The sequence below is a fragment of the Schistocerca serialis genome, chromosome 6, assembly GCF_023864345.2.
Source record: "Schistocerca serialis cubense isolate TAMUIC-IGC-003099 chromosome 6, iqSchSeri2.2, whole genome shotgun sequence".
NCBI classification, from domain to species: domain Eukaryota; kingdom Metazoa; phylum Arthropoda; class Insecta; order Orthoptera; family Acrididae; genus Schistocerca; species Schistocerca serialis.
The window spans coordinates 273,147,425-273,169,994 of record NC_064643.1 but is presented as its reverse complement, the minus strand read 5'-3'; the positions used below and the strand labels follow the sequence as shown (position 1 = coordinate 273,169,994).

Below are 22,570 nucleotides of genomic sequence, written 5' to 3'. Positions count from 1 at the left end.
GTGCTGACATTGTGCATGCTCTGTTGCCTGTGTCTATGTGCCTGTGGTTCTGTCAGTGTGATCATGTGATGTATCTGACCCCAGGAATGTGTCAATAAAGTTTCCCCTTCCTGGGACAATGAATTCACGGTGTTCTTATTTCAATTTCCAGGAGTGTACCTTCCCACACTAGAAACTCTTTAAATTCATTACTCACAAATTGGGGGCCATTACCCGTAAGAAACCGTTTTGGTTTACCTACTTTCAGAAAGTATTGTTGTAAACAATGTATAACTGTCTGCATACTGGCTCTTTTGATTGGATATAGTTTAACATATTTTGACCAACACTCTGTGATGACCAAAATGTATGACACTTCTTCCTTTCATTTCGGAACTGGTCCAAAAAAATCTGCTGCTGTGAGATTGCGCAATGACTTAGGCATAATCAGATACATTTTGTACTTCATATGAGTATTATTCTCTTTCACTTTCTGGAAAATTTCACAAGTTCTTATCAGAGATGCTACTTTATGCCCTAGCTTCTTAAAATAATAAAACTTATTCATATGGGCTATACATTTTTTTTTATTCCGAAGTGTCCATATCCTGTAAGAACATACCACACAAGTGCATTTTCCATTACCTTTGGAATGCATAAGTGCCAACATTGTGATGTTACACTGTCTCTCCAAAACAAATAATGACCCATAAATTTCCATTTTCCTACTTGATTAGGAGGTAAGGAATTCTGGATACACATAGAAAACATTTCTGTAAAATAGGGATCATGATGGATATTTTCTGTTATTCTTTGAGCCATCTCTTGTACCCTGATGTTTGGATATTCTACCGACATAAAATTAATTGCAAAAATAATGCTGGGTCCTTCCATATGTTTTAATTCTTCCATTCCTGTTGGTAACCTAGAGAAAGCATCCAGTACAATACTCTCAGAACCTTTTACATATTGTATCCTAATATCATATACCTGTAGGAAAAGCATCCATCGCATTAATCTAATGTGTAACAATTGCCTACTTATTAAAAAAGACAGGGTTTGATGATCTGTATAAATATGGATTTCTGAACCCCATATTGGTGTCTGAAATTTTTGGATACTCCATACAATTGCTAACAGTTCTTTTTCAGTAGCCGTATAGTTTAATTCATGTTTATTTAGACTATGGCTAGCAAAAGCTATGGTTTGGTGTTCTACATTATTTAGATCCCGCCCTCCTTGGAATAGTTCTGCAGCAATACCATAAACAGATGCATCTGTTGGCAATTTAAATGGTTTGCCCATAACTGGATGGTGTAAAATGGGTGATTCAACAAGTGCTCCTTTGATGTTTTCAAACGCTTCATTTGCCTCTTGATCCCAAACCCGCAGTACTCCCTTTCTTAATAAACGTAAAAATCTTGGGTCATCTAGCTGTTGCCCTTGTATGTACTGTTGATAGTATCCAGCCATTCCTATAAATCCCTTCAACTGTCTTACATTTCTAGGGTGTCGACATTCTTTAATGCCTTTGATGCATTCCAGGTCCAGTCTAATTCCCTAAAACCTCAAGTGCTTGGCACACAAAATAGACAATTTCACTGTAATACCTTTCTCTTTAAATTTCTTCAGGGTCCTACTCAAGGCTAGACAATGTTTTTCCCAGGAAGCTGATATTATTAGGATATCATCTACATATAGTATTAAATCCTTCAATAAATCTCTGCATAATGCTTCATCCAGCACCCGTGTAAATACTGACACAGAAATATTAAGTCTGAACAACAATGATATGATTTACCATAAAACAAAAATGCTGTATACTTTTTTGACTCTGGATGTAACCTAATTTGCCAATATCCTGTGGTCAGGTCCATCGTGCAAAAAAACCTTGCTTTCTCAAATTTGGATAACAATTCATCGATGTTAACTAGTCTCTCTCTTTCTGTCTCTATATGCTTATTTGATGTCCGCACATATAACACTAATCGTACCCCACCTATAGCTTTTTTCACCATGACCAAAGGGTTATTCATGGTGCTGGAGCTAAGTTCTATTATATTGTTATCAATCATTTTGTTGATTTCCTCCCTCACTGCTTCTTTCAAACTTACTGGTATTGAATATGGCTTACAGAAGAATGAATTTAAAAATATAGTCGCTGTTGTTACTGGGACAATTGGAGAACACTAGTTCATACTCCAATAAATTTTTTATAAATCTTGCTTTTGTTGTTCTGTTAATATTAGTGACTCATTAACTTTGGCTTGTATGTCAGTTCACTGTGTTCCTGGACGTACATTATTGATCTCTGGTGACAATTGTGCTGTAGCTGTTAATCGCAGACACTGACATTCCGTTGTTTGTTTTCCAATGTAGCTGTCTTTCAAAAATGGTATCCAGCATCTACCATTCCTTTTACCAAAACAAAGAAGATTTTCCTCAAAATTTAAGATGACTTTAAATTCTAATAACCAATCTAAACCAAATAATACATCACTATTAATATTTCCTACTGTTAAAAGTGTTTGATGAAATAAAATATTTCCAACACTGCAGTTCACTTGGGTTTCATGTTTCACAACTTACTTTTTGTTCCTGTTATACCGACTATGTAAACTCCAGTTACTGGCAATGGCAGTAAGTGCTGTTCAGTCTGTAATAAATTACGGAATGTGCTAGATATGAGTGATACATTGCTCCCTAAGTCTATAAATATGTTAACTTCTGAATTTTCCACGGTCCCTACTATTATAGGTTGTGGATTGTAGATAACTAGGTTTGGTTCTTCTAGCAGTAACCATTTTCTTGTAGGTATTCTGTACATGAAATTAACATACTTATCATTGATCAGCCCCCCAGTGTATCTCTATAACCTGGGCCCTGGTCCTGGATCCAGATCACACCACGTTTCCCTCATTATTAGTAATCATAGGTTGGTTACCAAATCAAGATACTACGTTACCACTTTGTGCTCTGTTATTACTTGGTACAAATTCCTGTGAAGTTACTGGACATAAATTCAAAGGTGGATGCTTCTTCTGATAATTGTCATTACCATTTTGTCTATTGCACTGGTGTACTCTAGCTAGGTTGACTTCATGCTTTTTGAAATTATTCCCACTATTCCTTTTGAAAGTCAAATTTTCCACTTGATTCAAAGTTTCATTATGGTCTTTATTTGGGGCATCTAGGGCACCAACAAAGGACAACAATTCTTCAACCATCTTCCAGTCACTACACCAGATTTTTTTTCTTGCATAGATTGGTAATCATCTAATCAAAATTTGAACCAACCCCTCTACCTCCATCGGCTTATCTAAATACTTCACCTGTGTTAGATGCCAGTCAAAATATTTCCTCATGGTACCCCAAGTATTATTGTAGTATTTTTGGTCCCACAAATCTGATATTAACTTTTCCTGGGCACTTGCAGACCAATACTTCTTCTTAAATTTCTTTTGAAAATCTTCCAAAAGGAAAAGTTCTCAATATTTACTGCACCTCATTTGGAGGCTTCTCCTAGAAGGTAACTCACAGCAAATTCAATCTCTTTAGAATCCTCCCAGTTCTTTGGAAAAACTTGCTTGAATCTTTTCAAAAAATGAGTTGGATGTACATCCCCATCTGGCTTAAACTTATGGAATTGTGTTGATAACCCCAAATTCACTCCCCATTGTGAATCAGTAACTACTTCACTAGTTAACACAACATTGGGTGAAGTTGTCTGCTTTTCCACTTTGTCCTGGGTAAGTTTGAATTTTTTCCACAAGTCATCTATAACATTTTGTGTATCTAAAAGTTTGGAAGAAACAATAGGCGACATGTTCTCGGATTCTATTCTCTCAGTAACTTTTCAATCTATAATCCCTTCAAATTGTTCCTCCACACTACTTATATTTACTGTATCAGAGTTAGCTATCCTGTCTTGAAAACTTCTTTCTACATTTTCTACTCATGTATTAATGCCTGTAATTTGTGACTGGATTATTGGCATTAACTTATCTTGCTTTTCAACACTCTCTTTTAAAGTATGCAATCCCTGCTTTACAGCATCAAACTTAACATTGCATCCATTTTCAAATGATCCTAATTTTTCATTGATTTCTGATTTTAAGGTATTATATTTTTTCTCAGTATCAAATTCTAACTTTTTTGATAAATCTTGTAATTGATCATTCTGTTTCTGACTAAAGTCAATGAACAGTTGATTTACATGAATGTCCAATGAACTGGTTAATTCTTTCTTTAAGTCTAACTTCAGATCCTCCACTTTACTATTCAAGGTGTCGAATTCGATCTTTAAAGCATCCATGCCTTCACCTAGATTTCCAAATTCTTTGCTCTGTGAGTCGACTCTGGCATTTAACAATCCTAAAATTTCATTGTGAGCATTGAAACTAGAATGTACTAAGTTAGTTCTTTACTTAGAGTTGCATTTAGTGCCTTACTTAGAGCAGCATTCTGAGTTTTGATTAGATTTACTAACTCAGACCAGTCAGGCCCTTCTTTAGTAATTCTCATAGCCGTGCCTGGTTCTGACATCTCTCCAATTTTTTGTATACTGTCCATGCTTTTATAGGCTTTAGCTCTTGTGAGCATTTAATACTAATTTCAATTCTACCAATTACAGAGTAAAAGTTCAACCTACAGTATTTTGTAACACTTCTTACTAGAGTAATAAAGTTTTTATTTCATGCTCACCCGGCATAGGATTCTCGCTGCGTAGGTGGGCAGATGTAGTGGCAGGTCAGCACCAGTGAATAGAAGCTGGTGCCAGCGGCGGTGGATGTAGGTTGGTTACAGCATCTGCACCCCAACAATGTGTGTGAGAGCTGTATGCTCCCCGCACTGGATCTTCTTGGTCAAATCGTTCTAAGCGTCTCTCTCCTTAGTCTAATAAATCGAAATCTTCTCTCCGGTTTTTGTCGTTGTGACTTTCTTACATCTTCTTCCTTATTTGCCTGTACAAATTTTCTCCATTTGATTTTTAGGCTTAGTCCAGTTTCTCGTAATGGTTCTCTTGCCTTGTTATGGCAACATATAATATCTTCTTATCTTGTTTTCGTCTCAAAGTTCCTGTTCTCTTCTGTCCTTTCACACAGGTCGCCACATTCTAACTCTTTGGACTACTTAAAGTTGTGTATAAACTCCCCCTTCTTTAATGATACAACTTACTTGAGATTGTCAGCCAACTTCCCTTGCTGGTTAGCTTGCTGTTGCAACCTCTTTTTCTCTTCTTCTCCGAAGTATATTTGCTAGGAATAGGAATTTCTCAAGACTCTTTCTACTTATAAAAATAAGCAGACATACCCAGTTTCTTTTGCTTCACTTAACAATGTACACTTAAACATCAGACTTTTACAAATCTCATTCTCCACATAAACAAACACTGTCAAGTAAGTTTCCTCACGTATCCAAAGGTTAGAAACAAAGTTCATTTACACATAAGACAAAGTTGGCTTAAAAACCAAATCCATTCTCATCCTGAATCTGAATACACGTCTTATCCTCTCTAAGTCCAAGATGAGCATTAATTAACAATATTTCAACTGTTCTTCTTTTTTTCACTAAAATAGTCATAGTTATAAAACAGCACGGAATAACACAGAAGTTCCTTGAGTCTGCTGTGTTCTTTCATTAAACTTCCATTGCGTGACTGGCAAACACTTGTCGGGGCCATTTGAACACCATGTCTACAGTCTTCTTACAACACACTTTGGACCTGCACACTCAAACAGACGATGCACAATAGATAGGCTCTCTCACACTTATATTTAAAATATTGTGTGTTTGAGATGGTAGAAGGCCGAGTGGTTCTAGAATTTACACGGAAATTCTCGAAACACTACAACTTCTCATCACATGCTCCAACAGATAGGTAACTTCCTGTCTAGTATTCACATCAAACCATGAAACATTGTTTAGTGTACTAAATATGCTGTTCAATACCTTCCACACATGACATGTTCTCCCTATTTATATTCCAAAGCAAGTGTGTAGGATTTACATCAGATAGGATTAAAAGTGTTCACATGTGAAACTTAAATAAACAGAGCTAAATGCAATGAAAAAATGAACTGGTCAGGTGATACACACAGATATACTAAGATACTATTCCTAATTTTTACAGTACAGGCTATGAGGACACACTACTAGACATTTAATGGCATCGTCTCATTTCAAAATTGTAAAAGGATCTACTCATTTAGTCTTATGACATATATGTATCAAATTCTAAAGTAGAAATCTATTACGAAAGATAATTATACAGTTGTATGAACCTTTAAATATAGTGTATCATAGGTTTAAACTCAGTCAATATAAGAAACTGAACTTTATAAATTACATGATCTTACATAATACATACTACATTATTGACAAACAAAACACAATTATTTAGTTCTACAAATGTGCAAACATAGTGTCTATTTTCTTCCAGATTTGGGATCATTATGCATCCATGTTCAAAGGTCTTGTTTTCTATACTAAATGTTAAAAGTACCTGAGATTTTATCAATTTGCTGTGCTTACCTGTAGCTCCTCTCAGCCTTACACTACAATGGCATTTCCACAAAATTCTTACTGTACATGATCTTGTCTCTAAATTGTTCAGATATACCACAAATTGGGCTACCTGTATCAATCAAACAGTTACCTTCCCACTGATCCATCTTAATTTTAATGTAAGGACTCCCAAAATCTGAGTCACCTTCTCTGTTGTCAGATGCTTCATGTAAAAGATCACTTTCAATTTCATCAAATGCTACATCTTTGCAGGATTTTATCAACTTTACTGGTGTCATAGCATTACTTTAGTTATTCATGTTGTCAGGTAAAGGTTGAACACAGTAAATGGATTTCATGGCACCACTAACATCACTTGTTACAGAAGGAACACAAAATACATTGCTGTTAAAATTATATACAATAGAATAGAATAGAAGTTTATTGCCTTGTAAAACAGTTTCAAACCATTGACTTAATGCACAGGAGACTCATCAAAACACAAAAACTGGTTTGCAATTTTCCTTATAATACCAGTAATACAATATATGGAACTGAATAATTACTTAATTAAGCAATTAATAATTTTTCTTCAAAAGTAACAAATTTCTAAAATTAACTGTCCTAAAGACTTGCTCTTTCCTGCTCAAATTTTCAGATTGTCATTTATGAATTCTTCAACTGAGTAGTAACATTTCTGCTTAGTTCTTCTTTCACTTCATTCCACCAATTTGGATATAAATTTTGACTAACCACAGCTAACTTATTCCAGAATGCACATTTATCTGTGTTACCATCAATCTGGTTCCAAACAAACTTCAAAAAGTTTTCACCTTCATTCTCTAAGCTCACCGATAACTCACCTTTACTGTTTGGGTCGTTAATCTCCATGACATTAATGAAAAACTGTTTTGACTGGACTGGTATCCATGACTGTTACCTACAATATCACATACATCACTTACTTTATCTGTGTTGTCAACATCATTCACAAGTAACTCTGAAACTTCTTTATTCTTAAATTCCACGTATACCTGATACTCATGATCATTATCATCATCATATTCTTCCAAAATTACTTCATCAACAACATAATTAGCGATACAAGTTTCATCTCTATTAAATTCATTTACCTTACCTATATTCAGTTGCAATACGCTATGAGTCTCAGCCTTACCAACTTCAGTTATTTCACAGCTCTCATTCTCATCTACTTCAAAAATGCCACCTGGCTCAGATCCAATACAGTCATCACCTGTTTTACAGACATCAATAACACTGTTTTCTGACCAAGAGTAGAAATCATTAGTACATACTATATCAAAATTCTTACTACTCTCACATTCTGGTTTGAGATTAGCACCTACATCACCATAATTAAACAAAGTACCCCAAAACTTTTGATCAAAACATAAATGAGAAACTTGATATTCCTTCTGTTCAATTTCAGATACATGTGCCAAATCATTAACAATCTTATTATTGTCTAATTGCAAGTGTAACTTGGGAGTCCTGTGCTTTTTGTGGTTCCTCGCCCCAAAACTGTTGGCCTTTATTAAGGCAAACTGCAGTTTCCTGAGTAGTTACTTCTATGATTGTTTCTCCTATTAAAATGCCCATGATTATCCCCTTTATTCTTGGCCTGTGCTGTTCAAAATTTCTGTCTCTATTAACATTTTGACCCTTATAAAAGTCACCATTAGCTCTGTTTCTGTAATTATTCCCATTGTGATTTCTATCATTTTGAATATTGTGGTACATGCTTCTTTCTGCTGCCCTATCCAGCCTGTCAACATATTGTAAAGAATGTTCATGACAACCGTCAGGTCTGAGAACTAAATCCTACGGCAACCTTTCTGGTAATCTTCTTTTGAGTGCATCAGTCAATGTCATTTCATCAAATGGTTTATCAAGGTGTGTTAATTTCTTAAGTTCGTTCTTACAAAATTCTTTCAGAGTACCATCCCTATTCCATTAATTAGGATCATTCAGAAATTCACCTTTAATTCTCCCTTGTTCAACCTCTGACCAAAATTTATTTAAATATTTGTTTTGAAACTTTGATATGTTCCCACTGACTTAAATTTAAAATTATCCATGACAGAGCATCACCTTCAAGACATCTTTTAACAAATTTAATTCTTTATTGTCACCCATGCCTAACACAAAACTATCTCTACAGTGGTGCAGCAAATACACTGGATGTACATCATCTGATGGAAAACTTTTGGTAGGAATGTTGGACCATGCAATACCATTGCTTGAACACAGATTTTTGTCAGTGCAATTTTCCTGAACTGCTGAAATTTTTTGATCATCTAAAACAGTTACATTAGTTTGCATATTGTTTTCAGCATTCAAAATTTTTTGGTTTAAACGGGTAATGTTTTGTTCCATTTTTTCTGCGACAGCCTTCTGTTCAACTCTGACATCATCAACATTTTTCGATTGTCTTGCCAATTCACTTACTAGCTCATTTTCCAAAACAATAAATTTATTTTCTAAAACATCAACTTTTTCATGCACACTTTTTAACCCCTCTGACAACCCATTTTTTAGCTCTGAAACCTGAGTACTAAGTTGATCTATTTGGTGTTGTACCCTCTCCATTTCACTATTGTTTTCAGTTTTCAGATTATTTAATTGTCCTTGAAGTGAAGTAAATTTGCTGTCATTATCTATTCTTATTTCAGTTAACTGATCATTAACTGCATTATCTGTTCTTCTTCCAGTTAACTGATCATTAACTGCACTAAATTTGCTATTGTTATCTGTCTTCATTTCCTCTAGTTTTGCCAAAATTAACTGCAAAATACTAGTTTTTACTGTTTGTTTGCTGACTATGGTTTCACTCAGCTCACACATGTCCTGGTTGGGTCCTACAGCTTTCACTTCTACATCACTCCTACCCTTGTCTCTATTCATTTCGTTAACAAGCTCACAAGTCCACAAACAAATTAATTTCACTGATAGTTTGTACTTATCTTCCTTTTGTGATGCTCTTGGTTGTAGTTGTAAAGTCCTCTTTCATTTGATACTGTCCATCATTGTTGGTAGTACATTGTCACTATTGATGTAATTTACTTTGTTGGGCAGCCCTTTGTCTTCTTTCTTTGTGTCATCAGAAAGTCACTCAAACATGAACAGCAAATGACACAAATCACTCTCCCTCTTCTGCAACAGACAGAACTTCATTATTAATCAATTGAATCCCGGACGGTGCTACAACTTATAATCTACCACTCCCTCACATCATTTGTTGATTGTCACTGTATTTATGGTTAACTCGTTTAATAAGTTCCCAGATGAGTAAGATTTACAATAAACTTTTTTACTTATCTTCTTTTCTTGTAGTTGGCTCTAGGTCTTCACATCTTGGGGCTGATTATTGAAGGTGAAATTTTGGACATTATAGGTTTCCCACGGTTCCAACTGAAGTAAATAATGCCGAAATTTACAATTTAAACGTCAAACAATCTGAAAATTAAATTGTTCCTCCCAAAAATAGAAACACATCCGATCACATCAGAGGCATACCAACTACTACTTCACTCTGTGGTACTAACAATATTCCAAAGGGTTTACAAATTCTCTTGACAAATTGTCACATAGTCCACTCTTAAGGGATGGAATACAGCATTAAATTCACAGTTGTAAGCGAGAGGTTGCTTGGGAAGACCTCGGAGGAGTTGGCGGAATCGGGTATTCATACAGTGACAGACTGGTGACGGTTAGTACACAGGCTAAGTACACATGGAAACAGCTTCTGGTCAGCCAATGTGTGACTGAGGTCCCATATAGCAGCTCGAGACGTGACACAAGTGCCTCATGAGTTCCCCATATATGGTAATGTACACTCCTCATTGGCATTGTGCATCAGAGGGAGTGTTGCAGAACTTGATGAGCGTTACAAAAAGGGATTTGCCCCAACCCAAGTGGGAGCACAATTGGTAGTCATCTGGGGTGCTACCACTGAGCCAGGTGTCGCCAGGCTGTGGACTTAGAACAGCTAGTGTCATATTGGGATTGAGAGAATACTGTGAAGATAGTCTCAGAACCATGAGATAGAATGCAGGTGACAGAGTTATGTGAAGCTGTTTATTGTTACATTGTGAATTGAATAGAAGAAGCTAAAGTCAGTACTGCCAAGAGTGAACTTCCGATGAACTTATTAATCTGAGTATGATTAGACCTGAGTTTCCTTGTGCTGTTAACCGAGTTCTGTGTCCCCGAACACCCTCTTTAACTTGTGGATTCTTACAGGGTGAGTTCTGCAAGCTGCCTACGTGAAATTTGCCCATCTATTACATCCATCAATGTAAGCCCTTGCAACTCCAACATGTCCTTCTGACTCCCTCTTGGGACACATCAGGGGTGGCGAACTCTTTTTGGTGTTAGGTTTTAAGTACTGAATAGGCAAACCAAATCTAGTACTTACGCAAATAAGGGCACTGAAATAGGCGTTGGGAAGCTCAGTGAATCACTAATGTCAACTGGGAATGTGTTGAGGGAAGAATTTCAACACCAAAGGGGCTGTCGCTGCCACCAACACTGCTGCCACCACTGACACTGCAGCCTCAGCCGCAGCAGTGCCATCATGAGCGAGAAGCTCACCATAGCGAAGAGCCTGCCATTGCCACCACCACCACCACCACCACCACCACCGTTACCACTACTGACACCAATGCTGACAGCGACACACACAAAGTGAGCAAGAGGCTCACCTAACTCAGAAGCAGACACCAGGAGAATGACGGTGAGAGTAACAGAAGGTTAGTGAACATGAGTCCACCTAACAAGGCAGGGAATGACTTCTCAGACAGTAGGGATCGAGAATTTTTAAGTTATAGTAAAGCAACGAAATTAGTGCCAGTAAAATATAATGGTGATCGTGAACAATTATCCGAATTCATAAACAATTGTGATAACACATATGAGTTAGTGGATCCTAGTTGTAAGAAAGTATTTTTAAAATTTGTTACAGGGCAAATCACTGGCGCAGCTCACTGTAAATTATTAGTATGTGATCATATGGAACAGTTCGTGTGATTCTAATTAAAAATTACGAAAATAATTGAACTTTAGACTATTAAGCTTGCAAATTATTTGGCAGTAGTCAAGCACGGTATGAGAGTGTGGCTCAATGGGGCACCAGAATAGATGAGATGCAATTTCATTTCAGGGAGGCCATGAAAAGAGTAATAAATGCAAAAATATCTTGGAAAGTAACACATTGATTGGAAAACTTGGACGGGCAGTTTACATTCAGGGACTCTATGAGGATAGGATAAAAACGATTGTTAGAGCTCAAGGGGAGTGTCTAACATTGTTGGAAGCCATTGATTTAGCAGCAATCGAAGAGAGTGCCATGGCCATGGATCGAGAAAAGTTCAAGGGGACAGCCCTCTAAAACAAAGCCATGGAGTGAGTACCAAGAGTTTTACGTGTTTTTGGGAAGGTAACTTGGTGTGCGATTGTAGGCGCAAATATCAAGTAAGGCAAATCAATCGGACTCTGATGCCTACTCCAAGACAAGGTCAGAATAGAATTCCTATTAAAGAGATTGATGTTTGTCACTTCAGAGGAAATGGGTCCAGATGACAGAGTCCACCTCCAGTACAGTGCAGTCTGGACAACCTGACGTGACATACACCCCCATGTACACAAGGAAAACCAGGGACGTGTTTTACCTGTCACCACCTGGGACACTATGCCAGGCACTGTACACTGTACAGAGAGCTGATGGCTGAATATTGCCAAGAAGACTGGGCAGGGAAATGAACATAAAGCATAATGGAGCAGTCACTTTACACTGCATCTGGCATTATACTTGCTGCGGACTGTACCAGCAAGAATGATTTTATTCAACTGAACTGCGCAGATTTGTGTAACCTTCAGGTAAAGTTATTAATAGATAGGGGGGCTCATGTGAGTTTAATAAAAGAAGAAGCACTGAAGCCCAGGAAAAACTGGGATAAAAAGAAAGCTGTCACTATACGAAGTATTGCAAATGAGGAGATCCGAACTGAAGGCAGAGTGAGATTAGTCTTGTACACTCTGCAATTGGCTGAATCTGTACAAAATTTTCAGGTCACTGGGGCAAGCATTGATTTACTCTTTGATGGACTATTGGGAAGGGACTTCCTGGACCAGCAGAGTGTAATTGTTGACTACACTGACCAAAGACTTAAGATATGGAATGATTGGATCGAGTAGCAAGAGGCAGACAAATATGCCAAAATAGCTAAATTGGGAGCTTTGCCAAACAGAATTACTGACATACAAGTTACAAGGAACCAGAGGTACACAAACAGGAAGCAATAGCACAGAAACCAGCAGCTGCACATTCAAGGAGGGGATGTTTACCCAGGCAAATAAACACAAGCAGAATTAGAGATACGGGCCCCTGGCAGAGGCAGCCAAACAGACTATTAGCACCTGTTGCAATTGACCAAACTAAGGCTATCAGCATCACAAAAAGAAAAGAATTGCAACTGTGAATTTCGCCAGAAGGATGCGTTGCCAGGCAGGGGAGGAACAACAGTAGTCAGATGATAAGAAGCCAGCAGCAACAGCGACCAGAGGTTAGCACAGAAGTGCCGATAGGACCACAAGAAGAGTGTTTTGTGAAAGTAAGATTAATTCCGAGACAAGAAGTACGACCAGGTGTGTTCACCCCAGATGCAATAGTGTCCTTGCAGGATGGATTGTATATTATGAGCATGATAAACACTCACAAAGAAGAAATTTGAATGCCAGTACCAGAGTTAATGGCAAATCCTGTGCCTCCCCCAACTGACTGCAAAATCAGACATGTACGAAGAGATGCAACCGCTACTGTTAAGTCAACAAAAGGCCTTCTGCTAGAGAACATGCGAGTAGGTCATATGAACAGTGAAGAGAAAGAATCACTTACCAAATTGTGTGTTGCTTACAACAACGTGTTCCATTTATCGGGAAGTCAGCTAATGCATATAACAGTAGTGAAGCACCAGATGCCGCTACTGCCAGAGGCAGCAGGCAGGATTATCAATCAACAGCCATACAGAATTCTGCACACCCAGCAAGAGGCACTGAACAAGGAGGCTGACAGTATAATATCCCCTAGTAACAGTCCTTATAACTTTCCTTTAATAATGTTGCCAAAGAAATTAGATGTGAGTGGACAACGAAAGTGGAGAGAGACTACAGAAAGTTAAATGAGATATCACTCAACATGGTGCATACTCTTCCCCATATTGATGAAATACTAGACAGTGTAGGAAAAGCAAAATACTTTTCCACATTAGATCTGGCAAAAGGATTCTACCAAGTGCTTATCAACAAAAAAGATAATGAGAAAACTGCCTTTAGCAAACCTACAGGTCACTTCGAATGTAATAAAATGGCCATGGGATTGAAGACTGCACCATCCATGTTCCAAAGATTGATGAAAACAGTGTTGACAGGGATACAGGGTAACCAAGTTTTAGTATATTTAGGAGATACAGTCATCTTAAGAACTTCGCTCAAGGAGCATAATGCTTGATTAGAGGCAGTGTTCAAATGACTGAGACAAAACATTTTAAAGCTACAGATAGATAAGTGTGAATTTCTGAGAAAGGATGCCATTTTTTTGGGTCCTATGCTGATGGCCAAGGGGCTTCATCTAGATCCATCCAAAGTGGGAGCCATCTGGAAATAGCCACAACTGCAAATAACAACACAGCTGAAAGCGTATTTAGGCCTGGTGAGGTACTACCGGCGTTTTTTAAGCAAACAGCGGGAACAGCCAAACAGTTGTATGAATTGTTGATGAAGGGAGTTCCATATAGCAGGGGGACTCCACAGGAAGAAGCTTTCCAACAGTTAAAGGAGAAAATAATTAGTCCACTTGTATTAAAGAACTCAGATTCTGAACAAGAGTTTATAGTGACCACAGACAATAGCCTTTATGCTATTGGTCTGTAATCGGTCAAGGACCAATTGGCAAGGATCTACCAGAAGCCTTTACATCCAGAACACTCAACAAAGCTAAACAAAATTACAGCACAGTAGAAGGAGAACTACTCATGATAGTGTGGGATGTTAAGTACTTCTGACCTTATCTGTTCAAAAGAGAGTTCAAGATAGTGACAGATTACAAGCCGCTCACATGGCTCGGTAGCATCTCTGATCTATCTTCCTGTCTGATAAAGTTTAGGCTGAAATTAGAAGAATATGACTTCCAGATTTAGTACAAGGAGAGCAAACAAAATAAGGTTGCAGATGCATTGTCTCACATTCGGACTGTATGTGAAGCAGAAAGTGACACAGCAACTAGAGCAACAGGAAGCACCATGTTTGGAGAAGATAACACTGTAGACTCGCAGATAAGGCTAGGAGACAGCAGTACCACCGAACTGTCAGAAACATGCCAGGGGAGCTGCCAAAAGGAGTAAATGAGGCCGATGTAAGTAACAAAGAGAAGCTAGCAATAATGAAGCAAATGCACATGTCTCCAATTGGAGGCCACCAAGGTATGGGTAGAACATATGAGAGAGTGAAGCAATATTGTAGCTGGCCAGGAATGAAGACAGACATAGAGACATTTATTTGTGAGTGCAACAGTTGCCAGAAAAACAAAATTACACAGGTTAAGACTAAGCAACCATTACAGATAACGCCCACCCCAGAATTTAAATTCGAGAGATGTGATGTGGACATAGTGGGCCCATGGTCACAGTCGCTGGTTGGTAATGAGTACCTTTTGACATTTCAAGATTCCCTGATGAAATTCCTTGTGGCAGAGCTACTGAACAAACAGGATACAGATACCATCGCAAGGAAGTTGGTAGAGAACATTACACTAAAATTTGATATACCAATTGCACTGCTGAGTGATATGGGCAGTAATTTTGTGAGTGACATGATGAAATGTATGTGCAAACTGTCAAGAATTGAGAAGCTGTAGATGATGAGCTGTCACCCACAAATGGAGCACTGGAGTGGACACACAGAACATTAACGGAAATGTTAAGACTTTTGTAAATAGAGATGAAACCGATTGGGATATGTGAGTGCCATTCGCAACATTTGTATTCAATATGACGCCCCCCCCCCCCCCCCCCCCCCCCCCAAAATCCCTCATAGTGCTATAGGGTATATGCTGTTCGAATTATCCTTTGGCAGAAAATGCAACCTACCAGGACTTTTGCAAAGGAAGCCAGGGAATGTTACCTATAACTACCATGATTATGTCACAGAGATACGTTAGAGGATGCAATTGTTACATCAAGAGGCCAGGACAGCTACACAAGAAAGTAAAGAAAAGAATAAGTTTCAGTACGATAGAACACAAAATCCCAAGACATTTAAGGTTAATGACCGAGTGTTATTGTATGATAGAGCTTATGAAGGTGTAGATCAAGGAAATTAGACAGTCAATAGAGAGGACCTTATCAAGTGGTCACTGTGGACAGACCAAATACAATAATTAGGATAAAGGGACAGAAATGTACGAAGGTACATGCAAATAGGCTGAAGGAATCCTTCTAATTACAGATGGCAGGAGTATGAGACTTGTGGGGATGGCTAATCGCTGGCAATATGGTAACCAGCATAGTGGGACAAACAGAGACAATGAAGGACATACAGTTACAATGATTCCAGTCTGCACCTGGATGTATTATGACAAGCAAGAATGGTTAGTTTACACAGTACTACTTGGCGCATAGCGATATATTTTACTTTGAAGGACTTGCACGATAAGTTTGACAAGACTCTCCAAGCCGTGAACCTAGCGGTGTCAATCTGCATAATGAGATTACATACAGTGAAGTTGGCCACAGAAAAGTGTGAACATGCACAGCAAGCTATAATGTGGCATGCAGAAAATATAAGTAGAGTGGAAGAATTGATAGGGCAGTTAGCAAGACAAGAAACCATCAGACAGAAAGAGGAATTTTGAATTTTATAGGGGAAGCAAGTAAGATTTTGTTTGGCACTTTAGATGAGGAGGATGCATCATTTTTTAAGGCTAAGATAAATGTTCTGGAGGAACAGCAATGGGAATAACTAAGGCAGTCCAAGGTCCAAGTGACAATAGTGAAGGCCTCCCTAGTGAGTTTTAATCAGACCATCAATGTGGCCATGAAGAATGAGAAAATAATCACTGAAGGAATTCAAAAAATACGTATACAGGTGGCAGATTACAAAAATAGTACATCTAAAAAGTTGCTGCAAGCCTTAATTCCGATAACAGTGACAAAGTTGGTACAATTAACAGCAATGTTTAATGAACTGGAAAGGGAATATGATTTGCTAATTATAGCCTCATTGAATGCACAGAAAGAGTTGTTAGAGCATCACTTAATAAATTTGGTATGATGGTGTGATACCTAGAGTTAATTAAAGATAATATGAAAGACAAGAAGTTCCCCATTACGCTAACTGAGGACCAGGGTTACCAACTGCTAGGTATTACAGATTTAGATGTATTTTTAGCTGGTAGTACTTTAAGCTATTTTCTAAATGTACCACTAGTGGATAGCAATGAGTATACTATATGTAAGGGATGGCCATTACCCACAGAAGCTGATACAACTAAGAGATTGTTTACATATATTACTCCCACAACAGAATTCTTAATAATTGATGAAGCCAAAAGCTAGTATGTACAGTTGTCTCTTCCACAGCTGAAATGTAAACATATTAATAGTAAGCATTAGATGTGTAAGCAGAGTTTGTTTCTTATGTCTACCTATGATCATGAGAGATGTGAAGCGTGAATGCTGCAGCTGGTTCAAGAGGTACCTAAGGATTGCAATCAAAAATACATAATTCTGAATGAAAGTATCTGGATGCAGACACAGGAGAACAAATGGTTATTGTGGCTCCCAAGGACTAAGGATTAACAGTTCTGTGTAATGAGTTACAGCTGATTGATGCCATAGTATGTGGTACCAGAAAGTTAACATTTCTAGGAACATTTAAGGGCTATGGAGCTCAAATTCTGCTACAATCAGAGTGTATGCTACATAAAAATATAAGTAATGTAGATATAGTACCTTCCTTAAATACAGAAGTAGACTGTTGTATTATAGAAGATGAAAAACAGAAAATATCGGAAATACCTGTTAAGTTACCTTTAGAGCATGTAGTTCATCAGATGGATGATCTGAAAGCTGCATGGCATAAGATTGATGAGTTGCCAGATGAAATTAATTATCAACAAAGAACTGCCTTCAAGGGATGGCTGATGAGTGAGTATTCCACCTGGAGATACTCAGCATCCCCTATATTAATTATAATTATAATTTTGTGATTTCTGTGTGTTTATTGTGACTGTTGTAGGAGTTGTGGTAAGAAATTGTATCAAATAGGCAGTACAGATTGTTGTACGAGAATTTGTGTAATAAGTACCATTGTAAATCAATGTGCCCCACGAACATGTGTCAGATATAGCCTAGCTCAGCAAACTGATGTGAACTATAAGGAGAATGAGCTGGACTCTTATGACATTTAGGTCAACCCAGTATCCTGCTTCAGCTGAACAATGACTAAGAAGGACTACCAGTACTCTGCCAGGGAGGATTAAGGAGAATGACTCCCTCGCCCCTATAACAGATTCCCCACAATTATGCACAGATAAATGATAAATTCCCTTCACAGACTGGACAATAATACTTGCAGCATTAGGGTGTTGAATTATTTTATAAATGTTTAACTATATTGTAAATGAAAAATAAGACCAGCTATACTTCTAATGATGTAAAAATATATGGAATGTTGTCCAATCCTGTTGACAATGAGAAAAATGAATGGTCACATGTGATGATGTATGTCATGTTACAGTGTAGAACAAATGTAATAAATGGAACCAGTGATCCAATGGCCTTACTGATGACGCAGACAGAAAACTTTATGGTCCCTGACGACAGGTTCTACAAAATTTTTTGTGGGGGATGGGAGGTGTTATGAAATCCGTAGGGATGGAGTATGGCATAGAGCTCACAGTTGTAAGCTAGGGGCTGCTTGGGAAGATGATGGTGGAGTTGGGGGGTCAGTCGGGTATTTGAACAGTGACAGACAGGTGACGGCCAGTACATAGGCTAAGTACACATGGAAACAGCCTCTGGTCAGCCAACGCATGACTGAGGTCCCATATAGCATCTCGAGACAGTGACACAAGTGCCTCATGAGTTTCCCATGTATGGTAATGTGCACACCTCATTGGTGATTTCTGTCAAAGGGAATGTTCTAGAAACTTGATGAGTGTTATAAAAAGGGAACCTGCCCCAAGGGGGAGCACAGTTGGCAGTCGTCTGGGATGCTAACCCTGTGCCAGGCATTTCCAGGCTGAGGACTTAGAACAGTTAGAGTTGTTTTGGGATCAAGATAATACTGAGAAGATAGTGTCAGAACCATGAGATAGAAGGCAGCTGATAGTTAGAGTTATGTGAACCCGTGTATCGTAGCATTATACATTGAATAGAAGCTAAAGTCAGTAGTGCCATAAGTGAACTTCCAATGAACTTAATTAGTCTGAATTTGATTAGACCTGAGTTTCCTTGTGCTGTTCATCAAGTTCTGAGTCCCTGAACACCCACTTTAGCTTGTAGATTCTCTACAGGGTGGAATTCTGCAAGCTGACTATGTGAAATTTGCCCATCAATTACACTGATCAAGGTAAGCCCTTTTAATTACAACGTGTCCTTCTCACTCCATCTCCGGACATGACAAAATTACTTTCTATTACTTTACATTATCATTTTATAAATGAATCCATAAATTAACATAATAAATAGTGCCAAATTGCATGAATAAAAATAGAAATTTTAATTGTTCAAGTGTTTGATAATTTCAATAGAAAGTAGGTTCAACTGTACATTCAGAGCTAGTACATTCTTTTAGAAGAACAGCTGAGATATTATTAACCTACTGAAAAAAAAATTGGTATTGATTACTTCTGTTGAGGAAAGGAAATGCTAGAGGAGGGTGTCTCTTTACATGCTCAAGTGTTTGGGATCCATATCAGATTGGATTGAAGGAAGACATGAAACAATTTAGGTTAGTTACCGGTAGGTTCGAATGACACAAGTTACAAAAATGGTTTGAGAACTCACATGGGAAACCCTGGAGGAAGGACAACATTCTTTTTGAGAAACAGTATTGAGAAAATTTAGAGAACCAACATTTGAATCTGACTGTTGAATGATTCTACCGGCACCATATGCTGCATGTAAGGACCATGGAGATAAAATTTGAGAAATTAGGGCTCATATGGAGGCATATGGACAGTCATTTTTCCCTTGCTCTTTTTGCTTGTGGAACAGGAAAGGAAATGACTAGTAGTGGTACAGGGTTCCCTCTCCCATGCACCACACAGTGGCTTGCAGAGTATCTATGCAGATGTAGGTATACCATCTGGATTACAATAAACTATGACATATTTTATGAGTCTGTAAGTAAGACAATGTCTTTAACAAAAATTTGGTCAAGAGGAACCTCTCTCTTATGAAGATGCAACAGTTTGAAAATATTTGGTTGTCGGAAAGTGTGTAGAATTAACAAAAAAGAGAGCTAACCTTTGTTAGGGAATGTAAAAGGCAAACAACCACAGAGTTTGACAGCAGCATCCATACGACGCTCCATTAGACAGTTTTTGTATGTATATCTTTTCATTGTAGCTAGTTTCAACTCATCTTCAAAATAGCAGCCATCATAGCTTCTTTTGTATGGCTGAAGGTCTCGTACTGCCTCTTCAGTGTCTATAATCTGTAGAAAAAAAAAATACTTTGATATTGTTACAACATTTTTTTAATAAAAATGAAAATAGCATTTAGTATTTGCTCATAAAGATTTGCACTAACTGATGTAACTACAGATACTTGGAGTCATGCTTACTGGAGGCTCAACAGAACTACACTGAAGTGAAAAAAGTGTCAGACCTCCTTCCATCTACCATAGTGCAGCAACTTTATGTGGCATGGACTGAACGAGCCACTGGCAGTTCCCAGTAGGAATATTGAGCCATACTACCCTATAGCCACCCATAATTGCAAAAGTGTTGCCAGTGCTTGATTTTGTGGATGAACCAACTTCTCAATTATGTCCCATAAATGTCTGATGGGATTCATGTCAGGTGATCTGGGTGGCATAACCACTCATTCAAATTGTCCACAATGTTCTCCAAACCAACCACAAACAACTGTGGGTAGGTGATGTGGCACACTGTAATCCATAAAAATTCCATCATTGTTAGGGAACATGAAGTCCATAAATGGCTGTAAATAGTCTCAAAGTAGTTGAACATCCAGAGGACCCAGTCTATGCCATAAAGAAAGCACGCACCATTATGGAGCTACCAGCACCTTGCACAGTGCTTTGTTGACAATTTGGGCTTTGTTGGCTCTGCACAACACTCTAACACTACCACCAGCTCTTACCAACTGAGATTGGGAGTCATCTGACCACGCCATGGTTTTCCAGTCATCTAGGGTTCAACTGTTATGGTCACAAGCCCAGGAGAGACACTGCAGGTGATGTTGTGCTATTAGCAGAGGCAATCATCTCCATCATCTTCTACCAGTGCCCATTAATGCCAAATTTTACTACACTGTCCTAACAGATATGTTTGTCATACATTCCACTCTGATTTCTGTGGTTATTTCAGGCAGTAATCAGTGTTGCACATCTCTTAGCACTGACAGCTCTAAGCAAATACTGCTGCCTGGGTCATTAAGTGAAGGCCATCAGCCACTGTGTTGCCATGGTGAGAGGTAATGCCTGAAACATGGTATTCTCAGCTCACTGTAGACACAGTGGCTCACGGAGTATTGAATTCCCTAACAAGTTCTGAGATGTAATGCCCCATCATCTAGCTACAACTACCATTCCGTATTCAAAGTCTGTTAATTCCTGTCATGTGGCCATAATTAATCTGAAACCTTTCCACATGAATCACCTGAGAACAAATTACAGCTCTGCGAATGCACTGCCCTTTTTTACCATGTATATGTGATACTACCGCCACCTGTATATGTCCATATTGTTATCCCATGACTTTTGTCACCTCAGTGTATTATGGAATTGTACAAAATAATGTATTTTATATAGACAAATATCTATGAATTATGCAGTACTTAAAAATTCCAATTTCAGTTGTAAACCAGCTGCCTGATATATGCTGTATTTAGAGACACAAGCAATACTTTCTTCTACAAAAACCTGTATTAACATATTTAAACCTTAATAATTGTTTCACATTAACAACTCCATTCTTATAAATAAGAATAAAACAATGTGTAGAATTCAGTCCTCTTGTTAATATAGCATTGCAATGTCTAGAGTGAAATACAAATGCCACATGGATCACATGCCTGTGGAAGACCAAGGTGAAATATTTGTCCTTTTATTTATATATTTATTTACATTTTCTTTACAAGCTGCCAGTACAATTACAGCTTTTGTAAACATCACAAACAATTACATAACCAATAATTAAATTTACAAAAAAAGTTTTGTATTACAGTTGTTGTGAAGTGATTGTGCATCATTATAGAAAATATATTCAAGACACAAAGTGTTCATGCTAAGCCACATTTTTGCTCACATTTCTTTATTCTTCGGTTTTTGTAATTATTCCTTGTATTGGTTCTTACTATGTATTCCCAGACTGTTTAATTCTTTTGTACACTATGCTATTAAATATTGCAATAATGCAGATTTACTTTAAACTGCAAAATTTTTGGCAACACTGGTGCAATCCCAGTGATCCTGGGCACCAATCAATGTAATATCTGACAATAACTGATGCAATACCCAGAGTTAATCAATGTTTCATACAGTTTCTCTCTGAACATTGAGCATGAACCAAGAGTACCAGCCAGTGATGCACAGTCCATGCATTGCACCACAGTTCCCTCTCAAACATCAAGCATGAATCAACTGCACCAGCCATGTCATGTACTGTCCGTCTTCTGAATCATAATTTTGCAATGTCAGATCTGCCACTGACTGTTGATGTGCCTCTGAGCACGTTGATTAACACAGCCTTGGTCAAACTAGAACCATTCTAGCAACAAAACCCAGTATTGTGGCTTGCACAGCTCAAGAGCCAGTT

General features: G+C 37.9%; 1 protein-coding gene across 1 annotated transcript in view; it reads right to left on the bottom strand.

Moving 5' to 3' along the window:
- Positions 1-22,570, bottom strand: part of LOC126484571 (pickpocket protein 11-like) — a 37,422-nt gene that overhangs the window by 8,899 nt on the left and 5,953 nt on the right. Inside the window, exon 2 of the mRNA XM_050108130.1 lies at positions 20,034-20,223. Coding sequence (XP_049964087.1) covers positions 20,034-20,223 — 190 coding nt within the window. The remainder of the gene's footprint in view (positions 1-20,033; positions 20,224-22,570) is intronic.